An 18807-nucleotide genomic window follows, 5' to 3' on the forward strand; every position below is an offset into this window, starting at 1 on the left:
TCCTACAAGTCACTGTCAATGCCATTCTTTCACCTTGATGCCAAATTCACTAACATATGATAGATGGGAAGTCCTTTCCTTCTCTCCTGGGCTCTTTCATCCTCTTAGTCCGAGCCGGGATCATCTCGGCTGGAACTGTGTGGTGGCTTCCCGGATTCTTCCTCTGCCCTCTTCCAGTCCATTCTCCAGAGGAGCCAGAGAGATCTTTTAAGAGAAGCCGGGTCCTATCCCTCCCAAGTTAATACTTTCCATTGAATTTTAATTTCATTTAGAATAAAATCTGACTTTGCTACAAAGTTCTAAGTCCCTGACTAATGATTTTGACCTCATCTCAGATTGCCCTTCACCTCTGCTTCCAAGCATCCTTTGAGTTCCCGCCACACTGGTCTTCTTTTTGTTTATCAAACATACACACTCAAGTTAGCACTTTTCCTGGTGCTTTGCCTTGCTGCCTCTTTTTCATCATCTAGATCTGAGTTCAAATGTTGCTTCTTCAATGAAGGCTTTCCTTGTTTTTTTTTTGTTGTTTTTTTTTTAAGTTTATTATTTTTTTGAGAGCGAGAGGAGAGTGAGCATGCCTAAGTTGGGGAGAGGTGGGGGGCGGGGGTGGAGAATCCCAAGCAGGCTGTACACGGTCAGCGTGAAGCCTGATGCAGGGCTTGAACTCATGAACCAGGAGATCATGACCTGAGCCAAAGGCCATCACTTAACTGACTGAGCCACCCAGGCACGCCGGTGAGGCCTTTCCTGGGCGTGCTTTCCGTGATAGTATCTATCAGTGCCCTAACCGATCCCTGTTTCATTTAATCACATCTGTTTTATTTCCTTCATTGCTCACAACGGTGTTTAGAATTCATTCATTCATTCAGTGCATATTTATTGTACCCAGTGTGTGCTAGGCATTGTTCTGAGTACTTGGGATTCATCAATGAACAAAAAAGACAAAAGAAAAACCCTGTTCTTATGAAATTCACATTAGTAGGGTCAAGAGAAAAACAGTACATAATAAATAACACATAACTAAATTATAGTTGGGCCATTTGTTAGAATGTAGCAAGTGTAATAGACAAAAATAGAGCATGATAATCCAGATGGGGAGATCTGGATGGGTTTTAGGGGCAGAGTGTATATTAAATAGGGTGGTTGTGGTAGATCTCATTGTGTTGATAATTAAAGTAGAGTTCTTTTGTTTCTTTTGTTTTTAGCTTCAGCACCAGTCAGCAAAGTGAATAAGTACTGTGCTTCTTCCAACTTTCATTCCACTTTGGGAAAAAAGAATATCATCATGTCAAGCATTACGATTGACCCAGATGTCAAGCCTGGTGAATATGTCATCAAGAGCCTCTTTGCAGAATTTGCTGTTCAAGCTGAAAAGAAAATTGAAGTTGTAATGGCTGAACCCTTGGTGAGTAGAGCTGACCTATAAATCTGAAATATTTTCTTGACTTTTGTATTAACCATTCTAATAACAAAATTTCCAAAGGAAATAATGTACTTGAAAAAAAAAATTAAAGGAAGCCAATCTGAAAAGGCTACATACTATATAGTTCCAACTATATGACATCCTTCAAAAGGCAAAATTTAGGGAGACAGTAAAAAGACCAGGGGGGCCAGGGATTGTGGGTGGAGGAGCAAAAAGGCACAACACAGAGGATTTTTAGGGCAGTGAAAGTACGCTGTGTGATACTACAGTGCTGGATACATGTCATCGTACATTGTCCATAGCCACAGAATGCACAACACCAAGAGTGCTCTGTCATGTAGGTTATGGAATTTGGATGATTAGGAAGTGTCACCCTGGGTACATCACTGGTAACAAATGTAATACTCTGGTGGGGAGACTGTGCAAGTGTGGAATGGGGTGTATGGGAAATCTGTCCCTTCCACTCAGTTTTGCTGTGAACACGAAACTGCTCTAAAAAAAATAGTCTTTAAAAGAGAATTAAGGGATAGGCTAGTCAAGTGGTGATCTAGAAAGCCGTAATGACTTTAGAATCCACCTTAGTATGTTACTGCGGGTGACCAAAGAACAAAAATGGATTTCACCAAGTGGGAATTGTTGAGGCAGATAAAACATAAGAGCAAATAAAGGAGAACCTAGAATATTCTGCAAGTTGATGACATGGCAGTCACCAAACTTACAATAAACCAGTAAATTTATTTTTAGACATATAGTGCATGAAGCATACTTAAACGGTGTGGGAAGCTCCATGTGATTAGAGCTTATGGTAAGGAGGAAGGAAGAGAAAGACTGAAAGCAAATGTTTGAGTCAGATTCTAGAGAGTGGTGAAGGTTGTTGCGATAGATAATTCAGTCGTTGGACCCTAGGAGAGAGAAGAGATTGAAGGCAGAGAGTTAAGGGGGGCCTGGCTGGCTCAGTCGGTAGAGCACGCAACTCTTGATCTTGGGCTTGTGAGTTTGAGCCCCTCGTTGGGTGGAGAGATTACTTTAAAATCTTTAAAGGCAGAGACTACTATTTAGCTGTTGTATATAATTCAGGCTGGAATGAAAAGAGTCTTGAACTAGAGCATTAACAATGGCAGTGGTTGCAGAGGAAAGTAAGGTAAATGATGAAATCAGTAGGAGTTGGCAGTTAAATAGGAGTAGATGTTTTTGAGTGAAAGTAAAGGTTAAAAGTTCTTTGAAGTGTTAGAAGAGATGATGTTAGGTAAAGAACATGAGAATATTATGGGGGTAGAAAAGGGGAATGAGATAATTTTTCTTTTGTGTATGGTAAGGTCAAGATCCTGGAAATCTAAACAATGTGGATTTATTTGATTGGTACCTGGGAATTCTTGTTGGTGACCAGAGATGGGGACCAGAAATAGAGATTTTTGGCATCATCTACGTTAGGGTGATAAAGCCAAAAGAGCAGATTACAATATCAAGGAAAAGAGTATGTGCAATGGCATTATTATTGTCAAATGATATAGAGAGACAGAGTACAAAGAACACTGAGAGAAGTTATTGGACCTAGGAATTAAGCAGCCTGAGAATTAGTAGGGTGATACAACTTTAGGAAATAACTTCCGGAGTCTGAAGGGGCTGAATGTGTAATGTATCAAGATCCCAGTGTAGGTTAGAAGCGAGATGATCACAATGAAGATAAAGGTAGGGGATGTAACAGCTGAAATGTATTTATTCCTTATACAGCTGGGTTAGGGCTCAGTATTCACCAGTGATTTGAGACCCCAGAGGGTTTGTTACTTCTCCGAAGCTCAAAGCCAGAATGAGGAGTTAGGCACACTAATGGCTTGAAAGCCTGTAAGCTTACTCATTCTGCTGTACTTCCTGGGAAGGAAGGAAGGGAGGAAAGGAACAGAAGAGAGAATAGGCGGTGACCTCAGAAAGGTGGGAAATTGGAAGTATTGTTATGTGTTCATTTTGTTAGTGAAGCGTTGGACCTCACGTTGCTAAGATTGCGAAGGTATGTGGGTGGGTACGTGCATGCCTGTGAGCAGTTTCTTGCTGTCACTAAGTCGGAAAAAAACTGTGAAGAAAGCATCTATGCACAAATGTATATGAGGTCTAATAAATAATAATATGTAAAAGATCATTAGCCAAAATGTATGTTTTAAAACATACATTAAATCCTTCCATAGTTGCTTCCTATGTAACAAAATAATGATTTTGTTTTTATCAGTGCATATATATTTTAGAGCATGTGTGTGAAGTTCTGCCTTAAAAATAAGATTACAAGGACTTGTAGATATGAGTTAATGGTTATGAGGTTGGATTATAAATGTGCTTAATCTATAAAGTGTTATTTTCTTCATCAGTGGTCTGTTCATTACGTGATCATGTGCTATACTAGCCTGCTTAGCCAGCATACAGTAAGAAAGGGAGCCACTTTTTAAAAAATACACATTACAAAAAGTTTATGGATCATGGTGACTAGTTGATACTACTATTTTATAAAATTGAAGTTTCCTAAGGGTAGAACTTACGTGGTCTCACCAAAAAAGGAGGGGGTGGAGATCGGGTAGATAATATAAAGTGATGGACGTGTTAATCAAGTCAGTGGTGGGGATCCTTCCACAGTGTGTACATACATCAAATCATCACAATGTACACTTTTTAAAGTTGATTTATTTATTTTGAGAGAGAGAGAGGCAGCACAAGTGGGGAGGGGCAGAGAGAGAGAGGGAGACAGAGACTCCCAAGCAGACTTCACACTGTCTATGTGGAGCCTGATGCGGGTCTTGAACCCATGAAACCGTGAGATCATGACCTGAGCCAAAACCAAGAGTCAGACACTTAATCCACTGAGCCACACAGGTGCCCCACATTGGACACTTTAAATACGTTACACTTGCGTTTGTCAGTTCTATCTGAATAAACCTGAAAAGAGAAAAATGTTTATGAAGAATTTCAAGTTTGTATAAAAGTAGGGATTATAGTGTAGTGAACCCTTGGAACCCATTGCCTGGCTTCAGCAACTTTATTTTTTCTTTCTTTTCTTTTCTTCTCTTTCTTTCAAGATTTTATTTTTTAAGTAATCTCTACTCCTGACATGGAGCTGGAACTCATAACCCTGAAATCAAGAGTCGTACCTTCCACAACTGAGCCAGCCAGATACCCCTGGCTTCAGCAACTTTAAATTCATATGGTTTTTTTTTTTTTTTAAACACTTTACCTATTTTATAAAATATTTCATAAATAACAACATGTGGTGTGGTCCTGCTGGATCTCAAATATTATTCTTTTATAAATATTTCTTTTTTTTTTTTTAATTTTTTTTTCAACGTTTATTTATTTTTGGGACAGAGAGAGACAGAGCATGAACGGAGGAGGGGCAGAGAGAGAGGGAGACACAGAATCGGAAACAGGCTCCAGGCTCTGAGCCATCAGCCCAGAGCCTGACGCGGGGCTCGAACTCCCGGACCGCGAGATCGTGACCTGGCTGAAGTCGGACGCTTAACCGACTGTGCCACCCAGGCGCCCCTCAAATATTATTCTTAAAGGAATTTTAATTTTGAAATACAAAGTTCTTGAGAGTAAAAGCCTTGAAAGTGAAGTTGCCTAATTTGACTGAGTTATAAAGTGGTAACTTATATATCTTCCTCCTTCCTTTTTCTTCCAATGCCATTGTCCCTTTCCTAGCTCAGGGTCAAGTTCATGCATTCTAGATCATTGCAGTAACCAGTAGATAAGTGGTTTATCACCTTGCCATTTTTTTTTCTTCTCACCAGACTTTGCTTCATCCAAAACATAAATATTATCACCTTTTCCCTTTAAAAACCTTGCTCACTTTTCATTGCTATGGAATGAATTCAAGTTCTTGGTGGGTCATTCCAACCTCTTCATAGTCTTGTTATGGTTTGTATAATGTCTCATGATTCTCCTATCCTGACGTATGCTATGACACTTCATGTATCCTCTGTGTGTTCTTTTGTCCTGGTGTGTTTTTTTTCTCTCAATCGAAAATACTATTAGCCCTTCTGTATTTTAAGCCTCTACTCGTCCTTCTAAACTTCCCACGTGTTCCCCTCTTACATAGTGATCGTCTTCAAGCTGTGCGAATCTCTGCTTTATCATAATAATTTTTCATGCTCCTAGATTCTGATATTGTCATCTTTTAATTGCTTACATGTTTATCTCCTCTGATGTGACCCACTTGATACCATGAGCCAGGTCTCACTGGCCTTTCCATCTCCAGCTCCTCCTGTGATGGTAAATGCTTAGTAAAGATTTGTATTTTAAGTTGCCCTTAGCCTTAAAAGACATTGTTGTGGGGTGCCCTTTGTTCTTCGAACAAAACATAATGTCATTGTTCCAGCCAGAGCTTTTAATAGTTCTTTCAGAATAGTCTGATACTGACTATATTTTATTCTGTAATTTAGTAGCTAATTTCAGAGACATCTGCTATGTAATCTGAGATGATAAAATTTGGGGAAGAGTGGTGAGGATTCCTCAAAATAGATGTTTCTACCCCACCATTGTACTTAGAAGACGTATTCCCTGCTACTTACTCTTCCTGACATACCAGGAAAACCCCCAGTGTTGTGGGCTATAGTAGCTAAGGACGAATGCTACCTAGCATCAAGATGAGACAGCGATACATTTAATCCAATACTGTGACAGTGTTTGTGTTACAGCTTCAGATTTGTTTATTGCGATTTCGTTCCTTTTGAAATTTGCCCAGTGTGTTTTTTGGCAATAAACAACCATCCAAGATGACTCTCTTGAGTTCTTGAATGAAACTCTTGCAGGGTCACTCACTTTAAAGAAACTAGTAATCCATGGATTGTTACCTAAAAGGAGACTAGCGTGTCTCATGGTCAGCCCGATAGTAAGTTGCATAAAAACTTGGATGCATGTATGTGAATGGATTTTGCCAAAACAATTAATCTACCACTAAAATGAGAATGCTGGCCTTTTCATTCTCATATTAGAAGCCATAATAAAATAAAGAGACCAAAGATTCAAAGATTAGCGGAGCTTGATTTTTAGCCACAACTTTATTTTCATTTTAGGGGGAAGATTGGGGAAGGAAGGGCAATCACTAATTGAAATTGCAGCTTGCAAATTACAATTCAATACCTTAAGTCTCTGCCTAAAAGGAAGTGGATCAATCCTGGGTAATGATCCAGGTACATTCCACCTTCTCTGTTAATCGTTTAGATGGCCGGCGACTAGATAAAAAGATAAGAAAAAAAGGCTTTCACCAACCACCTCTCATCTAGACTTTATGTATCTGGTTTAGGCCCAGCATTTTTACAACTCTGCAATTTTTGCTGTTTTTTGAGAACATTAAATACATACATGTAATCTATGTATGTATATTTTGAAGTTTTTTCTCCCCGTGTGATCTGTTTCCTCCAAAAGTTTTGCCTTCTCCTGACATGTATGTCTGTTGTAACATGTTGTGCTTTACAACTGAAGCACTAAACAGACTGGAAGCTCTGTGTACTGGGAGGGGCCTTTTGGACTGTGGTCTTCGGTGTGTAATCATCTGAATGCATCGTCAATGTCAGATCTTTTTCTGGGGTTTGTCAGAGTCCAGTACCCCAAATGGCAGGGTTTAGGCATAGTCGCTAATGTTCTGGGGACCTAGAGGCAGAAGATAGTGTTTCTGATATTTGGTATGTAAATTTTTACTGGAGCTGCTTGTCTTCAGTGTGATACCTTGTCTTCAACTATAGCATCCACCAGTCAGCATTTCTGTTTTGCTCTCTCCCAAAAAGGACAGCCCCTCTGTGGAAAGGTGGAGGGAGGATGGTCATCCTGCTGGGCAGAGCTGGTGAAGGGAATGAAGAGGGGGGAGGGTGCTCAGTCTTTCTTAATCCTCCAACCAGCCCTCTTGTTTTTAACTTCACCTTTACTCCCACTTTCAGAGTCCTGAAGTTCTCCAAAACCTCTGGGAGTTGCAAAGTATTGACTGGATTATCTTCCCTTTGCTCTGTGTGGCAAGCTCACTCACTCACTTTCCTCCTGCTGTGACTGAAATGTCATCTCCTCAGTCGTCCTTCTATCTAAAATCTCAACGCCCATCGCAGCCTCCTATCTCGAAATCTAAGATAATAGATATTTTAGTTGCTCTCTCGTTAGATTTTTGGCTTTGTGAGGACGGGGATTGTTTTCCCGTTTGCTCATGGTTGTGTCTCCAGAGCTTGGCATACTGCACACTCAGGAAATAATTTCAGTGAATGAGTGATGGCTGCATGGATGCATAGCCATCTGACTTCCCCTTGCCTACCGAGGACTCGCTCTTACTGGGGTGGGATGTGTTAGTTGGGCATTTCCGTCTGCTCTTTACCTCCTCTCCCATTCTCGCTGCCCTTTTGGTTTTTAAGTCTTGTAAAATTCTTTTACTGCTGTCTTGATCAGTTTTCGGAGAGAATGGAGGCTGTGTGTGTGTGTGTGTGTGTGTTCACCGTGCTCTGTTTAGTTGCAGATTATTGAGCTATTTCAGTATCCTTGTTATGCTACCAAAGTCTTTTCAGTAAACACCCTTGATTTTCCTGGAAGCTACATGTTGCTCTTGGTACTGTATACATACCCTAGTTGAAGAATCAAATTAGAACATAAAGGAAGATGAGCCTTAGGATCATTATTAGTTTTTATATTATTATGAAATAATGACATAAGTGGAAATAGTTCTAAATTTTGCATAATGAAAGTAATGATTCTTCTACTCTGGATCAAGATAAACACTGTCTCCAGGTTTTAGTCCATCATTTTCCATGTCTGTAGCACCTGCCGCTTTTTTTGTTAAGCACAAATGGGAGATTATATATATATATATATATATATATATATATATACACACACACATATATATATAAGTATATGTATATATATATATATCAACATATATCAACAAGCAGAATCATGTTGCTTGTATATATGTGTGTGTGTGTGTATTTTTTTTTTTTTAGTTCTTAGATATTTTTAACAGTATAAATTAGAGATTGTTTTATATTAGCTCATATAAATTTGTCTCATTCTTTTTGGTAGTTGAATATTAGTATAATAAAAGAATGTACCATAATTTTTTTTTTACTAGTCTCTATTGGTAGGTAGTTTGGGAGTTACCCAGATTTGGGGCTACTGTGGAAAAAAAAAAAGCCATGGTAAATGTTCTTGTGCAAAAGTTTTGCATGCATGTATATGGGAATATAGAAAGTAATTTATGTTCTTTTTAGTTGTTATAATGGGTGATGTACTATAAACATTGTTAAATGGTTCATTGTTTCAAAATCTCATATTGAAAGACACTACAACTGCTTGAGCGATGATGAGGGCATCCTCAATCACACTGTCATTAAATTGAGAGGTTAGTACAGAGTTCTTGATTAGTAATTTGTATTTAGTGCAGTACACTTATATTTTTGTACTTATGGTAACATGAGTATCCTTTTACATTCAAAAATCATTTCTGAGTTCTTATTATGGAAAAATAGTCCACCTCCATTTCCTTTTAGGGAAAGCTCAGTGAGGATGTCAAATCTGTAGAAATCTTTGAGGGAGCGTGAGTTTATTGAGAAATAAATTATGTTACATATAAAACAACATTGTAAGTGTTTCTGAAAAGCTTACTTCTCTCTTTTATTCGGCTTGGCCATTACTCTATTGCATAAACATGCTCTGTGAGTAATAAACGACTTCGACCAGCAGTCCTCAAAATACTACCGAAGACCTTTAGACTTATATAACAGGGGATCAAATGAGTGAAAAGAAGCTGCTTATTGTCACCCCCAACCCCTCATCTTAAATAAACAGTTCACGTTAGGAGAGTAAAGTCCCTTTGGCTCACTATTTTTTCAAACTTGTGGATCCTTTCAGAAACAGTGTTCTATGGAACTTGCTATGGGACTTAGTGTTTTCCTTCAATTTTAGAGCCAATTGGGCATATATGTTGCTGTGCCGAATCATATTGCTTGTAAATGATAGGTAGCTTGGTTTAAGAAGTACAAAACTTGTTCTGCAAGATAACTACCCAAGTGTGCTTATCCTTCGACGGCCCAAGTGCCAAGGACATGTAAAAAAAAAACAAAAATCTATCCCTTTGAGAAACTAAATTGCCATGGAATTCAGGTGCTTTCCTGATGCCATTTACCTTAGTTAGAAACCTGTGTGTCTGATACTTAGATTGGAAAGTTTTACATTTCAGTGGCAAATATATTTATGGGTTTGTTTTCATGAAGATTAACCATACATGAGAGAAGGAGGTGAGGATCTACTGGATAAAGAAGCTTCAAAATACACATATTTCTCAATTCTCATTTCTTTCATAGAAGGAAGAGGTTTTTCTATGATACATATTTAATATAAAAATTGAATAAAAAAACGTAACAGAGAGTTTAGAAAATCATCCTAAAAATCTCAACAAAATAATTGTCATATATTTGAGCATAATCCCAGCCACCTGCTATATTCAGTAAGTAAGTAAGTTAGGGAAGTATATGTGGGGTGGCCAGCAAGGCAAGTAGGTAGGAAGACTGGCAGAAGGAATCAACACTATATATGCTATTTTAAGTTAAACTAATAATGTTAAATCATATTTGCATTAACAGAACAAAAATAAACTAAAATGATTTAATTTCTGAATTTCAGGTAAAGGTTTCTGTTATAAAGAGAATAGTGTTTTTTTTTTTTTTTTAAGAAAGAGGTTATTTTTTTGTTTATGTTAGAGAGAGAGAGAGCGTGTGCGAGCACATGTGTGCATGTGGGGGGGGGGAGAGAGAGAGGGGGACAGTGGATCCCAGGCAGGCTCCACACTGTCAGTGAAGAGCCCTGTGTGGGACTCTATCTCACGAGGCATGGGATCATGGCCTGAGCTGAAATCAAGAGTTGGATGCTTAACCGACTGAGACACCCAGGCAGCTCTGGAGAGAATGGTTCTTAAGAGATCTTTAAAGTTGAATGTAAAGAAACAAATATAGGTACTTGCATACCTGGAGGTTTGGTGACCACTAGCCTTGAAAATGAGGAAATTAAACCACTTCATTTCTTTATAGTTCATGATTTTGTTTAGTCACATTGTTTTTCCTCATTTTAAAACATGTTTGTTCTGTGACCATAACTTTCATAGTTGTACTATCGTTATTCTGTAATTAAATGGGATTTGCTGGATACCACCAAGCACTGGAAACTCAAGAAGAACCCTCAAGTTTAAGAATGAGAAGAAGTAATCTGCATTCTTTGTAGAAAATTCACAAAATAAAAATAGGCTAAGGGTACAACTACAAAACAACCTGTTATTCTGTTTCTCTCTTTTTTATTTTTAATATATGAAATTTATTGTCAAATTGGTTTCCATACAACACCCAGTGCTCATCCCAAAAGATGCACTCTTCAGTGCCCATCACCTATCCTCCCCTCCCTTCCACCTGCCATCAACCCTCAGTTTGTTCTCAGTTTTTAAGAGTCTCCTATGCTTTGGCTCTCTCCCACTCTAACCTGTTTTTTTTTTTTTTCCCCCCTTCCCCTCCCCCATGGGTTTCTGTTAAGTTTCTCAGGATCCACATAGGAGTGAAAACATATGGTATCTGTCTTTCTCTGTATGGCTTATTTCACTTAGCATCATGAATGGATAAAGAAATTATGGTTTATATACACAATGTTATTCTGTTTCTTATTACTGGTGTGTGGTATATATATTTCTAGAGCTTTAAATGTATTTATATGTATATACCACCATGTATACATTTTATCCTTTTATAAGTGTATTGTATCTGTTATTCTCTAATTTATATTAATACACTGAGAAAATTTTCCCAGTCTACAAGTTTATTTCTACCTGTGTGATACTCTAATGTGTAGCTACACCATGATTTTTTTTACTCGAATTCGTTGTACTTTGATGTTGCTTCTTATTTTTAAAAAAAATATTTTAAACATTTATTTATTATTGAGAGACAGAGCGTGAGCGGGGGAGGGGCAGAGAGAGAGGGAGACACGGAATCCGAAGCAGGCTCCAGGCTCTGAGCTGTCAGCACAGAGCCGGACGTGGGGCTCGAACTCAAAAACGGTGAGATCATGACCTGAGCCGAAGTCAGACGCTTAACCGACGGAGCCACCCAGGCACCCCGTGTTGCTTCTTATTTTTAACTGCTTAGTTAATGTCCTTCTGTATATCTTTTGTAAATGTGGACACCTTTTTCTCCCCTGGGACATATTCTTTCCTTGGATCAAAGAGGAAATCAAACCTGAAAAGATGTTTTTATGAGTTTCTCCAGAGAAACAGAAGCAATAGGGTGTGTATGTGTCTAAAAAGAAATTTATTACAAGGAATTGACTCACGTGGTTCTGGAGGCTGAGAAGTCCCAAGATCTGGAGTGGGTAAGCTGAGGACCGAGGGGAGCTGCTGATATAAGTTCAGTCTGAAAGCTGCTCCAAGATGAACCCATGTTTCAATTTGAGGTATCCCAGCTCAGGGCAGGCAGGCAGGAGGAGTTCTTACTCCAGAAGAGTCCACCTATTCATGCTCCTCAGGCCTTCAACTGATTGGATGAGGCCCACTCACATTAGGGAGTCTCAGTCTACCTGCTTTCAGGTCACTCTACCAGTTGTTCACTCTGCCAATTCAAATATTAATCTCTTCCCCAAAACATCCTCACAGACACACCCAGAAAATGTTTAACCAAATATCTGGGCACCCTGTGACATAAAATTAATCACCACCGTGTCCAGTACCCATCAAAATTTTTATCTGTCTAGGATTTTCTTTGCTCACCCTCCTCTCAACTCATTGCAAGGTCGCATCATAACCCATTCCTTCACTCCTTTGTTTTCTACTGGATGGAGTCCACTTTATGTACCGATGACAGTCTTTCTAAACTAACTCTAGACAGTGATCTGGAGGGATCCCTTTTGGGTCATCTCTTCATATAAGCAAGAAAGAGTAGGCATTCAGGTGAGAGAGGGTTGGAGGACTTTACTATAAGTTTTGTCCCCCAGACCCAGTGGCTGAAGGGTAAAGGGTCTAAGCTTTCCACAGTGAGTCCTCTGAGCCCTCTTTGGTTCACAGATGCTGCTTGCTCATAATAGGAACTCAGTATTTGTTTTTTGAGTAAACAAATTAATAGAACAAATGAAAAAAAAAAAAGATTCCAACACTGTTGTGCACCGAAGGAAGACACAACACTAAATCAGAAACTTTTCCTGGTACCATTTAAATTAAGAGGAAGCAACCATACTCAAAGGTCACCTCATGAAACTATTATGTTTCACTGTCAATACACTATGTCTTTCTTTATGTAGTCTTTTCCCTTGGCTACTGTGATATGCAAGTTCAATGGTACAAAAATCTGTAGTAGCAATTTTCTACTCCCAGCCCCAAACCCTCCCCTTATCCAAACTGTCCCAGTTTCTTTTCCCACTTGCAAACACGTATTTCTTTATTTTTTTAAAGAGGTATTCTATATTATTTAGTAGTGTGTGTGTGTGTGTGTGTGTGTGTGTGTGTGTGTGTGTGTGTGGTATGCACCCATTATACCTAGATTATTCCGTTAATACATACTGAGCTTTGCCATTCTTTTAAAAGTCTTCTTGGACTTAACAGAAGACCATGGGGGAGGGGAAGGGGGGAAAAAAGTTAGGGAGGGAGCCAAACCATAAGAGACTCTTAAAAACTGAGAACAATCTGAGGGTTGATGGGGGGTGGGAGATGGGTATTGAGGAGGGCACCTGTTGGGATGAGCCCTGGGTGTTGTATGGAAACCAATTTGACAATAAATTTCATGTTAAAAAAAAAAGTCTTCTTGGTATTCTATAGATGTAGAAGGTAGGCTTTTATTTTTTTCCAATCTTGGCTTTTGCAAATGAAGCTATAGTGAATATTCTTTTATGAACATCATTTTGCAGATATGTGACTATATAAGACAAATACTTATAAGTGAAATTTTTCCTGGGTCAAAGGATGTGTACATTTCAAAACTTTGCCGGATATTGCCAGATAGTTTTCTAAGGAGATTGTTCCCCATTTACACATTGACATTATTTGACAGTTCTGTTCAGTAGTAGGTAACTTCAACACATCGTGCTCAGACTTTTGGAGGTCTTTGGAAGTCTAATAGGTTGGATTTCTTTGTGTTTTTAACTTGTCTTGCTCTTGTGAATGAGGTTAAGTATATGAACAGATATGTATGAGCTGTAAACATTTCCTTTTTGTCAGCTATCTGTTGATTCTTTGTACGTTTTTTCTATTGGATTATTGGATTTTTTCCCCCTACTGATCTATAGGAACTTTTTGTATGTTAAGGAAATTATACCTTAGTCTAAATATCTGTTGTAGATATTTTTCCTATCGTCACTTTTTTTTTTACCACCCATATACTTTTTCATTTTTTATTTATATGTGGTTGAATTTGCTATTTTTCTTTTTTGCTTCTGCATTTTGTTCATATTTAGAAAGAACTAAGCTTGTTTAAAAAAAACAAACACAAAACTACCATCATCTAGGACTTCTTTTTCTTCGAGGATTTTAGTGTTTTTATTTCTTATATTTAAGCTTTTAAAACATTTAGGATTCACTAGGGTAATGAGCCTGTTTAATTTTTCCTTCTGACAACCTGACTGTCCCAACACCATATGTTAAATTTTCCATCTTTGCCCCAGTGTTTGAATTTCTACCCTTATTATGTTCCCATATGTATTTGTTTGTGTTTTCTTTACTGATACAGCGATCTATTGTGTTTGAAGTTTTTCTTATTCCTGATTATTTCTGCACATGAACATTGTAAGAAAGGTTTCTGTTTTTAGAAATGGGTCATTTTAAATTGAAGGAATTTAGGGAGCCACTGATAATCTCATGTGGTTGAGTACATTAACGTTAACTGTTGGCATTTCTCAAAATTCAAATCTAGGCCCTCTTCTTTTTCTTTTTTAGGTAAATGACTTTGTTTTATGAACTTGGTTCCTTTCTATACACAGGCCAATCTGTTCTGTGTTCTTCAAGCCGTTATTAGTCAACATCTTCTCTTTTATGGCTTATAGGGACTTCAAAACTCAACATGACCAAAATCTATCCTTCCACCCAAACTTTGTCTTCTCATTGTGTTCCCACTTTCAGAGGATGGTACCACCATTCCTCCATCTATGCACAGACTGGAAACCTAGGAATCATCTCCCAGTATTTCTTTTCTGTCTACTCTGGGCACCCCCCCCCTTCCCAATCATGTGATTTATGGGCACTCTCTTTGGAGGGTATCTGGCTCTGGAGCCATACTACTGGGACTTGAATGCTAATTATGTGACCCTGGGCAAGAGGGAGACTTACCTTTGTTTAATCGAATCTAATTACAAATGAAAACAAAAACAAAACCAACCGACGAATCTGCTTATCATATATAAGATTGCTAATATTTTGTGCATATACTTCTTTTTAACTGTAGGAGAAGCCATTGTCTAGATCTCTTCAAAGAGGTGAAGATCTTCAGTTTGACCAGGTATGCCAATTTGGGGGGAATATTTTTTCCTTCAAGGAAAATGTTCATCCTAACAGTCCGGTTCAAATATATCCAATATTAAGAAATTATTTTATCTTGTTTAGTGACCCTTTATATCATTACATATTAGATTCAGTCTGAAATTGGTAGTACTTTTTAATGTTTATTTATTTATTTTTGAGAGAGAAAGCACAATCAGGGGAGGGGCAGAGGGAGGGAGGGAGACCCAGAATCCGAAACAGGCTACAGGCTCTGAGCTGTCAGCACAGAGCCTGATTTGGGGCTCGAGCTCAGGAACTGTGAAATCATGACCTGAGCCAAAGTCGGACGCTTAACTGATTAAGCCACCCAGGTACCCCTGGTAGTTTGTTTTTTGACAAAGCAAATGGAATGAACTATGGGCTGTGAACCTTATAGTTCATGGAATGATCTGTGAACTTGATTCATTTCTGTTTATTTAGCATCTTAGTACTTTTCATTGGTAATCTCTTTACTGTGCCTTTGAAATTTTCTTAAAATGTTTCCAATTACATACCTCAATCTTGCCTTGTGTATCAGTTCATACAAGTTTTACATAATAATGTTTTACCTTTTAACATTTTTATTTTTTCTTGTTGGGGTTATCAGAAACTTTAAATAGAATATTGATATCTAAAAATGAGTGTGATATTCCTTTAATGTTAATTCTTTCCTCTTGCTGAGATGAAATGTTTGATCAAATGCTATTTTTGTCATAATTATGTTTGTTCAAGAATTATTTTATTATATATTGATTGTTTGCAAAAACCAATAACCCAGATTAGTTTTCTATTGGAATCTAGTATTCCTGTGCTACTTTTCTCATGATTCTGTATCTAGGAAACAGATATTAATGTTCATGGTATTAGTCTAATTGACTAGATAATGATGACTGGTTAGAATTACTTGGTGGAGACTTAACAAAATATTGTTTCTGGATTCTAGCCCAATTCTGAATGAGAATAATCAAGAGCAGGGCTCTGGCACCTGTATTTTATAATAACTCCCTAGGTGATTCTGATGCATATATTTAGTGGCCTAAGAAGAAACCGTAGGTAGGAAGACTAGTTCTCTGTTAAAGTAAATATTAAGATCACCTTATATAATGCTTTTCAAATCTTAAAGTAACTGCAAAAGGTATTAATTATTATTTTTTATTTGTCTATTAATCTGTTATTTTAAAGACATTTAAATTATTCAGGTCTTAAATTCACTAATGATGAATAAATGTATAATCAGAATTAGAAATCCTATTAAACAGTGTTTTAAGGAACATTTCCATTTGCTTTCTTATGTAAATGATTAAGAAAACTTTTAATGGTCATGCCTCATAGTTCAACCTTTTTTTTTTTTTTTTTTTTTTTTTTACAGTACAAAGCCAGGTGTGGTATAAACTAATATATATTTATAATAGCAGATGGTATTTTATTGTTACTTCTTAGATATTAAAAGGATTTCCTTTGAGTGATACTGTTCATTGTTAATAAAATAAAATTCAAAAAATTAGTTAAGTAAAATTGAATCTAGTTTTTACTTTAATGAGCTATATTAGAAACTGTTTGCCTGTCAAATTATGCTAATTATATATAAAAGCATGATTAAAGGAAGGCAGATAATGAAAAAGAGTCTATACAATCAAATAGACGGTTTTGTTTTTTTACTATTTTCCTAGATGAAGTACATTTTGAAGTTATATGAAGAATATAAAATATTAAATGTTTAATTTGTAGAGGTATCAATTTATCTTCATTAGCTGACGCTTTCTATAGTCCTGGACCCGAACAAGATCTTGAGTAGCCCTACAACACATCATTTTTCGGTTAAGAAAAACAAAGTGAAGCATGTTTGACGGTATACTTAAAAATATTATTATTACGAGCAATGAGTTGCATCAGATACAGAAAGAATAAAAAGAGATTTTTTTTTCTTTCTTTTTCTTTTTTTTTTTCTTTTGCTCAAGATCCCCCAGAGGAAGAGTGACCTTAGGGGCTGCCTGCTAATGGCAGCTGGCATGCCTCTTACTATCTACCCACTACAGGAAAGCTGAGTTCATTCATGCAATGAATCTGATATTCACCTAGAATTCAAATAGTTTCAGGGATGCTTCAAACCGAATAGCAGTTGCTCATCCCATTACATTTATCCTTATGCTCTCCCTTTATATATTCTAAGCTTTGAAAGCTTGTTTGCAACACATTTATGTTTCTTTTCTAATACGTTTCTTTGTGGGTATCACAAATTAATAATGTAATTATAATCGTTCTGCATCATAGCGGTACAAAGTAGACTGGTCCTTTCGCACAGTTCTAACAGAATGTAGTCTTCTTTGTTCCTACCTCTCTTCATTCATTCTGGTGGCAGTATTTACAGCCTTCTGTTCACATGAGCACGGAGGAATGGGCCAGGGGGAAGGAAGCAGATGTGGTTTTCTCATGTTATGTGTTCTCCCAGAGGTATCCCTCTGTATAATCGGTGATGTTACTGAGGGTCATGTTTTTACACATGTGAGTAGCATATGGAGGCAGGAAAAAGGTAGAAAGCTGCTAAGCTAAACCAAATGGATGTGGGTAAAGTTAAATAGTGGGTGAGACTCAGCCCACTTTATTTCATTACTTGGATAAACCCTAATTTTTTTTTTTTAAGTTTGTTTATTTCGAGAGAGAGAGGGAGAGAGAAGGGGAGGGGCAGGGAGAGAGGGAGAGAGAGAATCCCAAGCAGGCTCCACGCCAGCACTGAGCTGACAGCGGGGCTGAAATTCATGTACCATGAGATCATGACCTGAGCCAAAATCAAGAGTCGGACGCTTAACCAACTGAGCCACCCAGGCGCCTCGCTAATCTTTACTTTTATTTTAAAACACATTTATTGCGTTTGAATTACTGTGTTTATCCTAGAAATGTTATCCTAGTAATCATTAACAAATGATGGCTAATAGAGTCAGGAGTGTGTTACTTCAATGATGTATTTTATCTTCTGGTGACATCTTGTGTTTTCAGTTGATAAGCTCTATGAGCTCCGTAGCAGAGCACTGTCTCCCTTCCTTACTTCGCACCTTGTTTGACTGGTACAGACGCCAGAATGGAACTGAAGACGAATCTTATGAGTACAGGCCTCGATCTAGCACAAAGTCTAAGGGGTAAGTGGCTCCTTTCCCACTCTTCGACCTAGAATTGAAACACTTTCTGTGAAGGGGGTGATAGTGTTTTCAACTGAAGAGAGTTATTGTTTGATTTCTGAGCAAAAATATTGATTTCTGCTGTTATGAGACTGACAGTAAAGGGAAAGGATAGTCCATACCTAACTGTAAATCAAGGGAAGGCACCAGTTAAAGTAGGTGCTGCTCCACAGTCCTCACCACTGGGATAGTCACGCAAAAATGAATTTCAGGAGTGCCCTTTCAATAGTTCAGCGAGGATCTTTAATAGTTGTAGACGAAGTTAAGAAAATATTCAGACAAGGTCCCGATTCAGACAAGGTCCTTCCTGTTGTGAAGGGAAGCAACTGTTGTGATCCAGGAGGACTGCCAGACCCTGTATCACGATACCGTGAGACTGTCCTCGGTGCTCCAATCCCAGAACTTGTCTTCCCCCACTTCAGATTTTCCAGAGAGGTATTGGCTTTGCATGTTCAGAAGATGGTCCATAGTTTAGAATGGGGCTCGAGTCGATGCCATTTGTGATTTTTCAACTTAGATACGCAAACAGTTACCTGGCACTGCATTTTCACCAGAAGAGTTATTACTTTTGTTTCAGCTCTTAATTAAAAAAAATACTAATCAAAAATGGAGCAGTGCTAGATTTTCTAAGTAGAATTTAAAATATTTTTCTTACTGATTCCTTTAGAATGGGTTTAATTTCTGACAGATACAGTAGTGACATGTGTTTATAAATACTG

At 37.8% G+C, this 18807-nt stretch overlaps 1 protein-coding gene across 9 annotated transcripts in view; it reads left to right on the forward strand.

Annotated features, from left to right (window-relative positions):
• The window catches only part of FRYL (FRY like transcription coactivator), a 272435-nt gene that overhangs the window by 119411 nt on the left and 134217 nt on the right, over positions 1–18807 (forward strand). For all 9 annotated transcript variants that reach the window (XM_019829525.3, XM_019829524.3, XM_045056397.1 and 6 more), the window contains 3 exons: positions 1206–1405; positions 14842–14895; positions 17910–18049. In XM_019829525.3, coding sequence (XP_019685084.1) covers positions 1286–1405; positions 14842–14895; positions 17910–18049 — 314 coding nt within the window. In that variant the 5' untranslated portion in view covers positions 1206–1285. Of the gene's footprint in view, positions 1–1205; positions 1406–14841; positions 14896–17909; positions 18050–18807 lie in introns of those variants that run through there.

The sequence above is a fragment of the Felis catus genome, chromosome B1, assembly GCF_018350175.1.
Source record: "Felis catus isolate Fca126 chromosome B1, F.catus_Fca126_mat1.0, whole genome shotgun sequence".
Lineage (NCBI taxonomy): Eukaryota > Metazoa > Chordata > Mammalia > Carnivora > Felidae > Felis > Felis catus.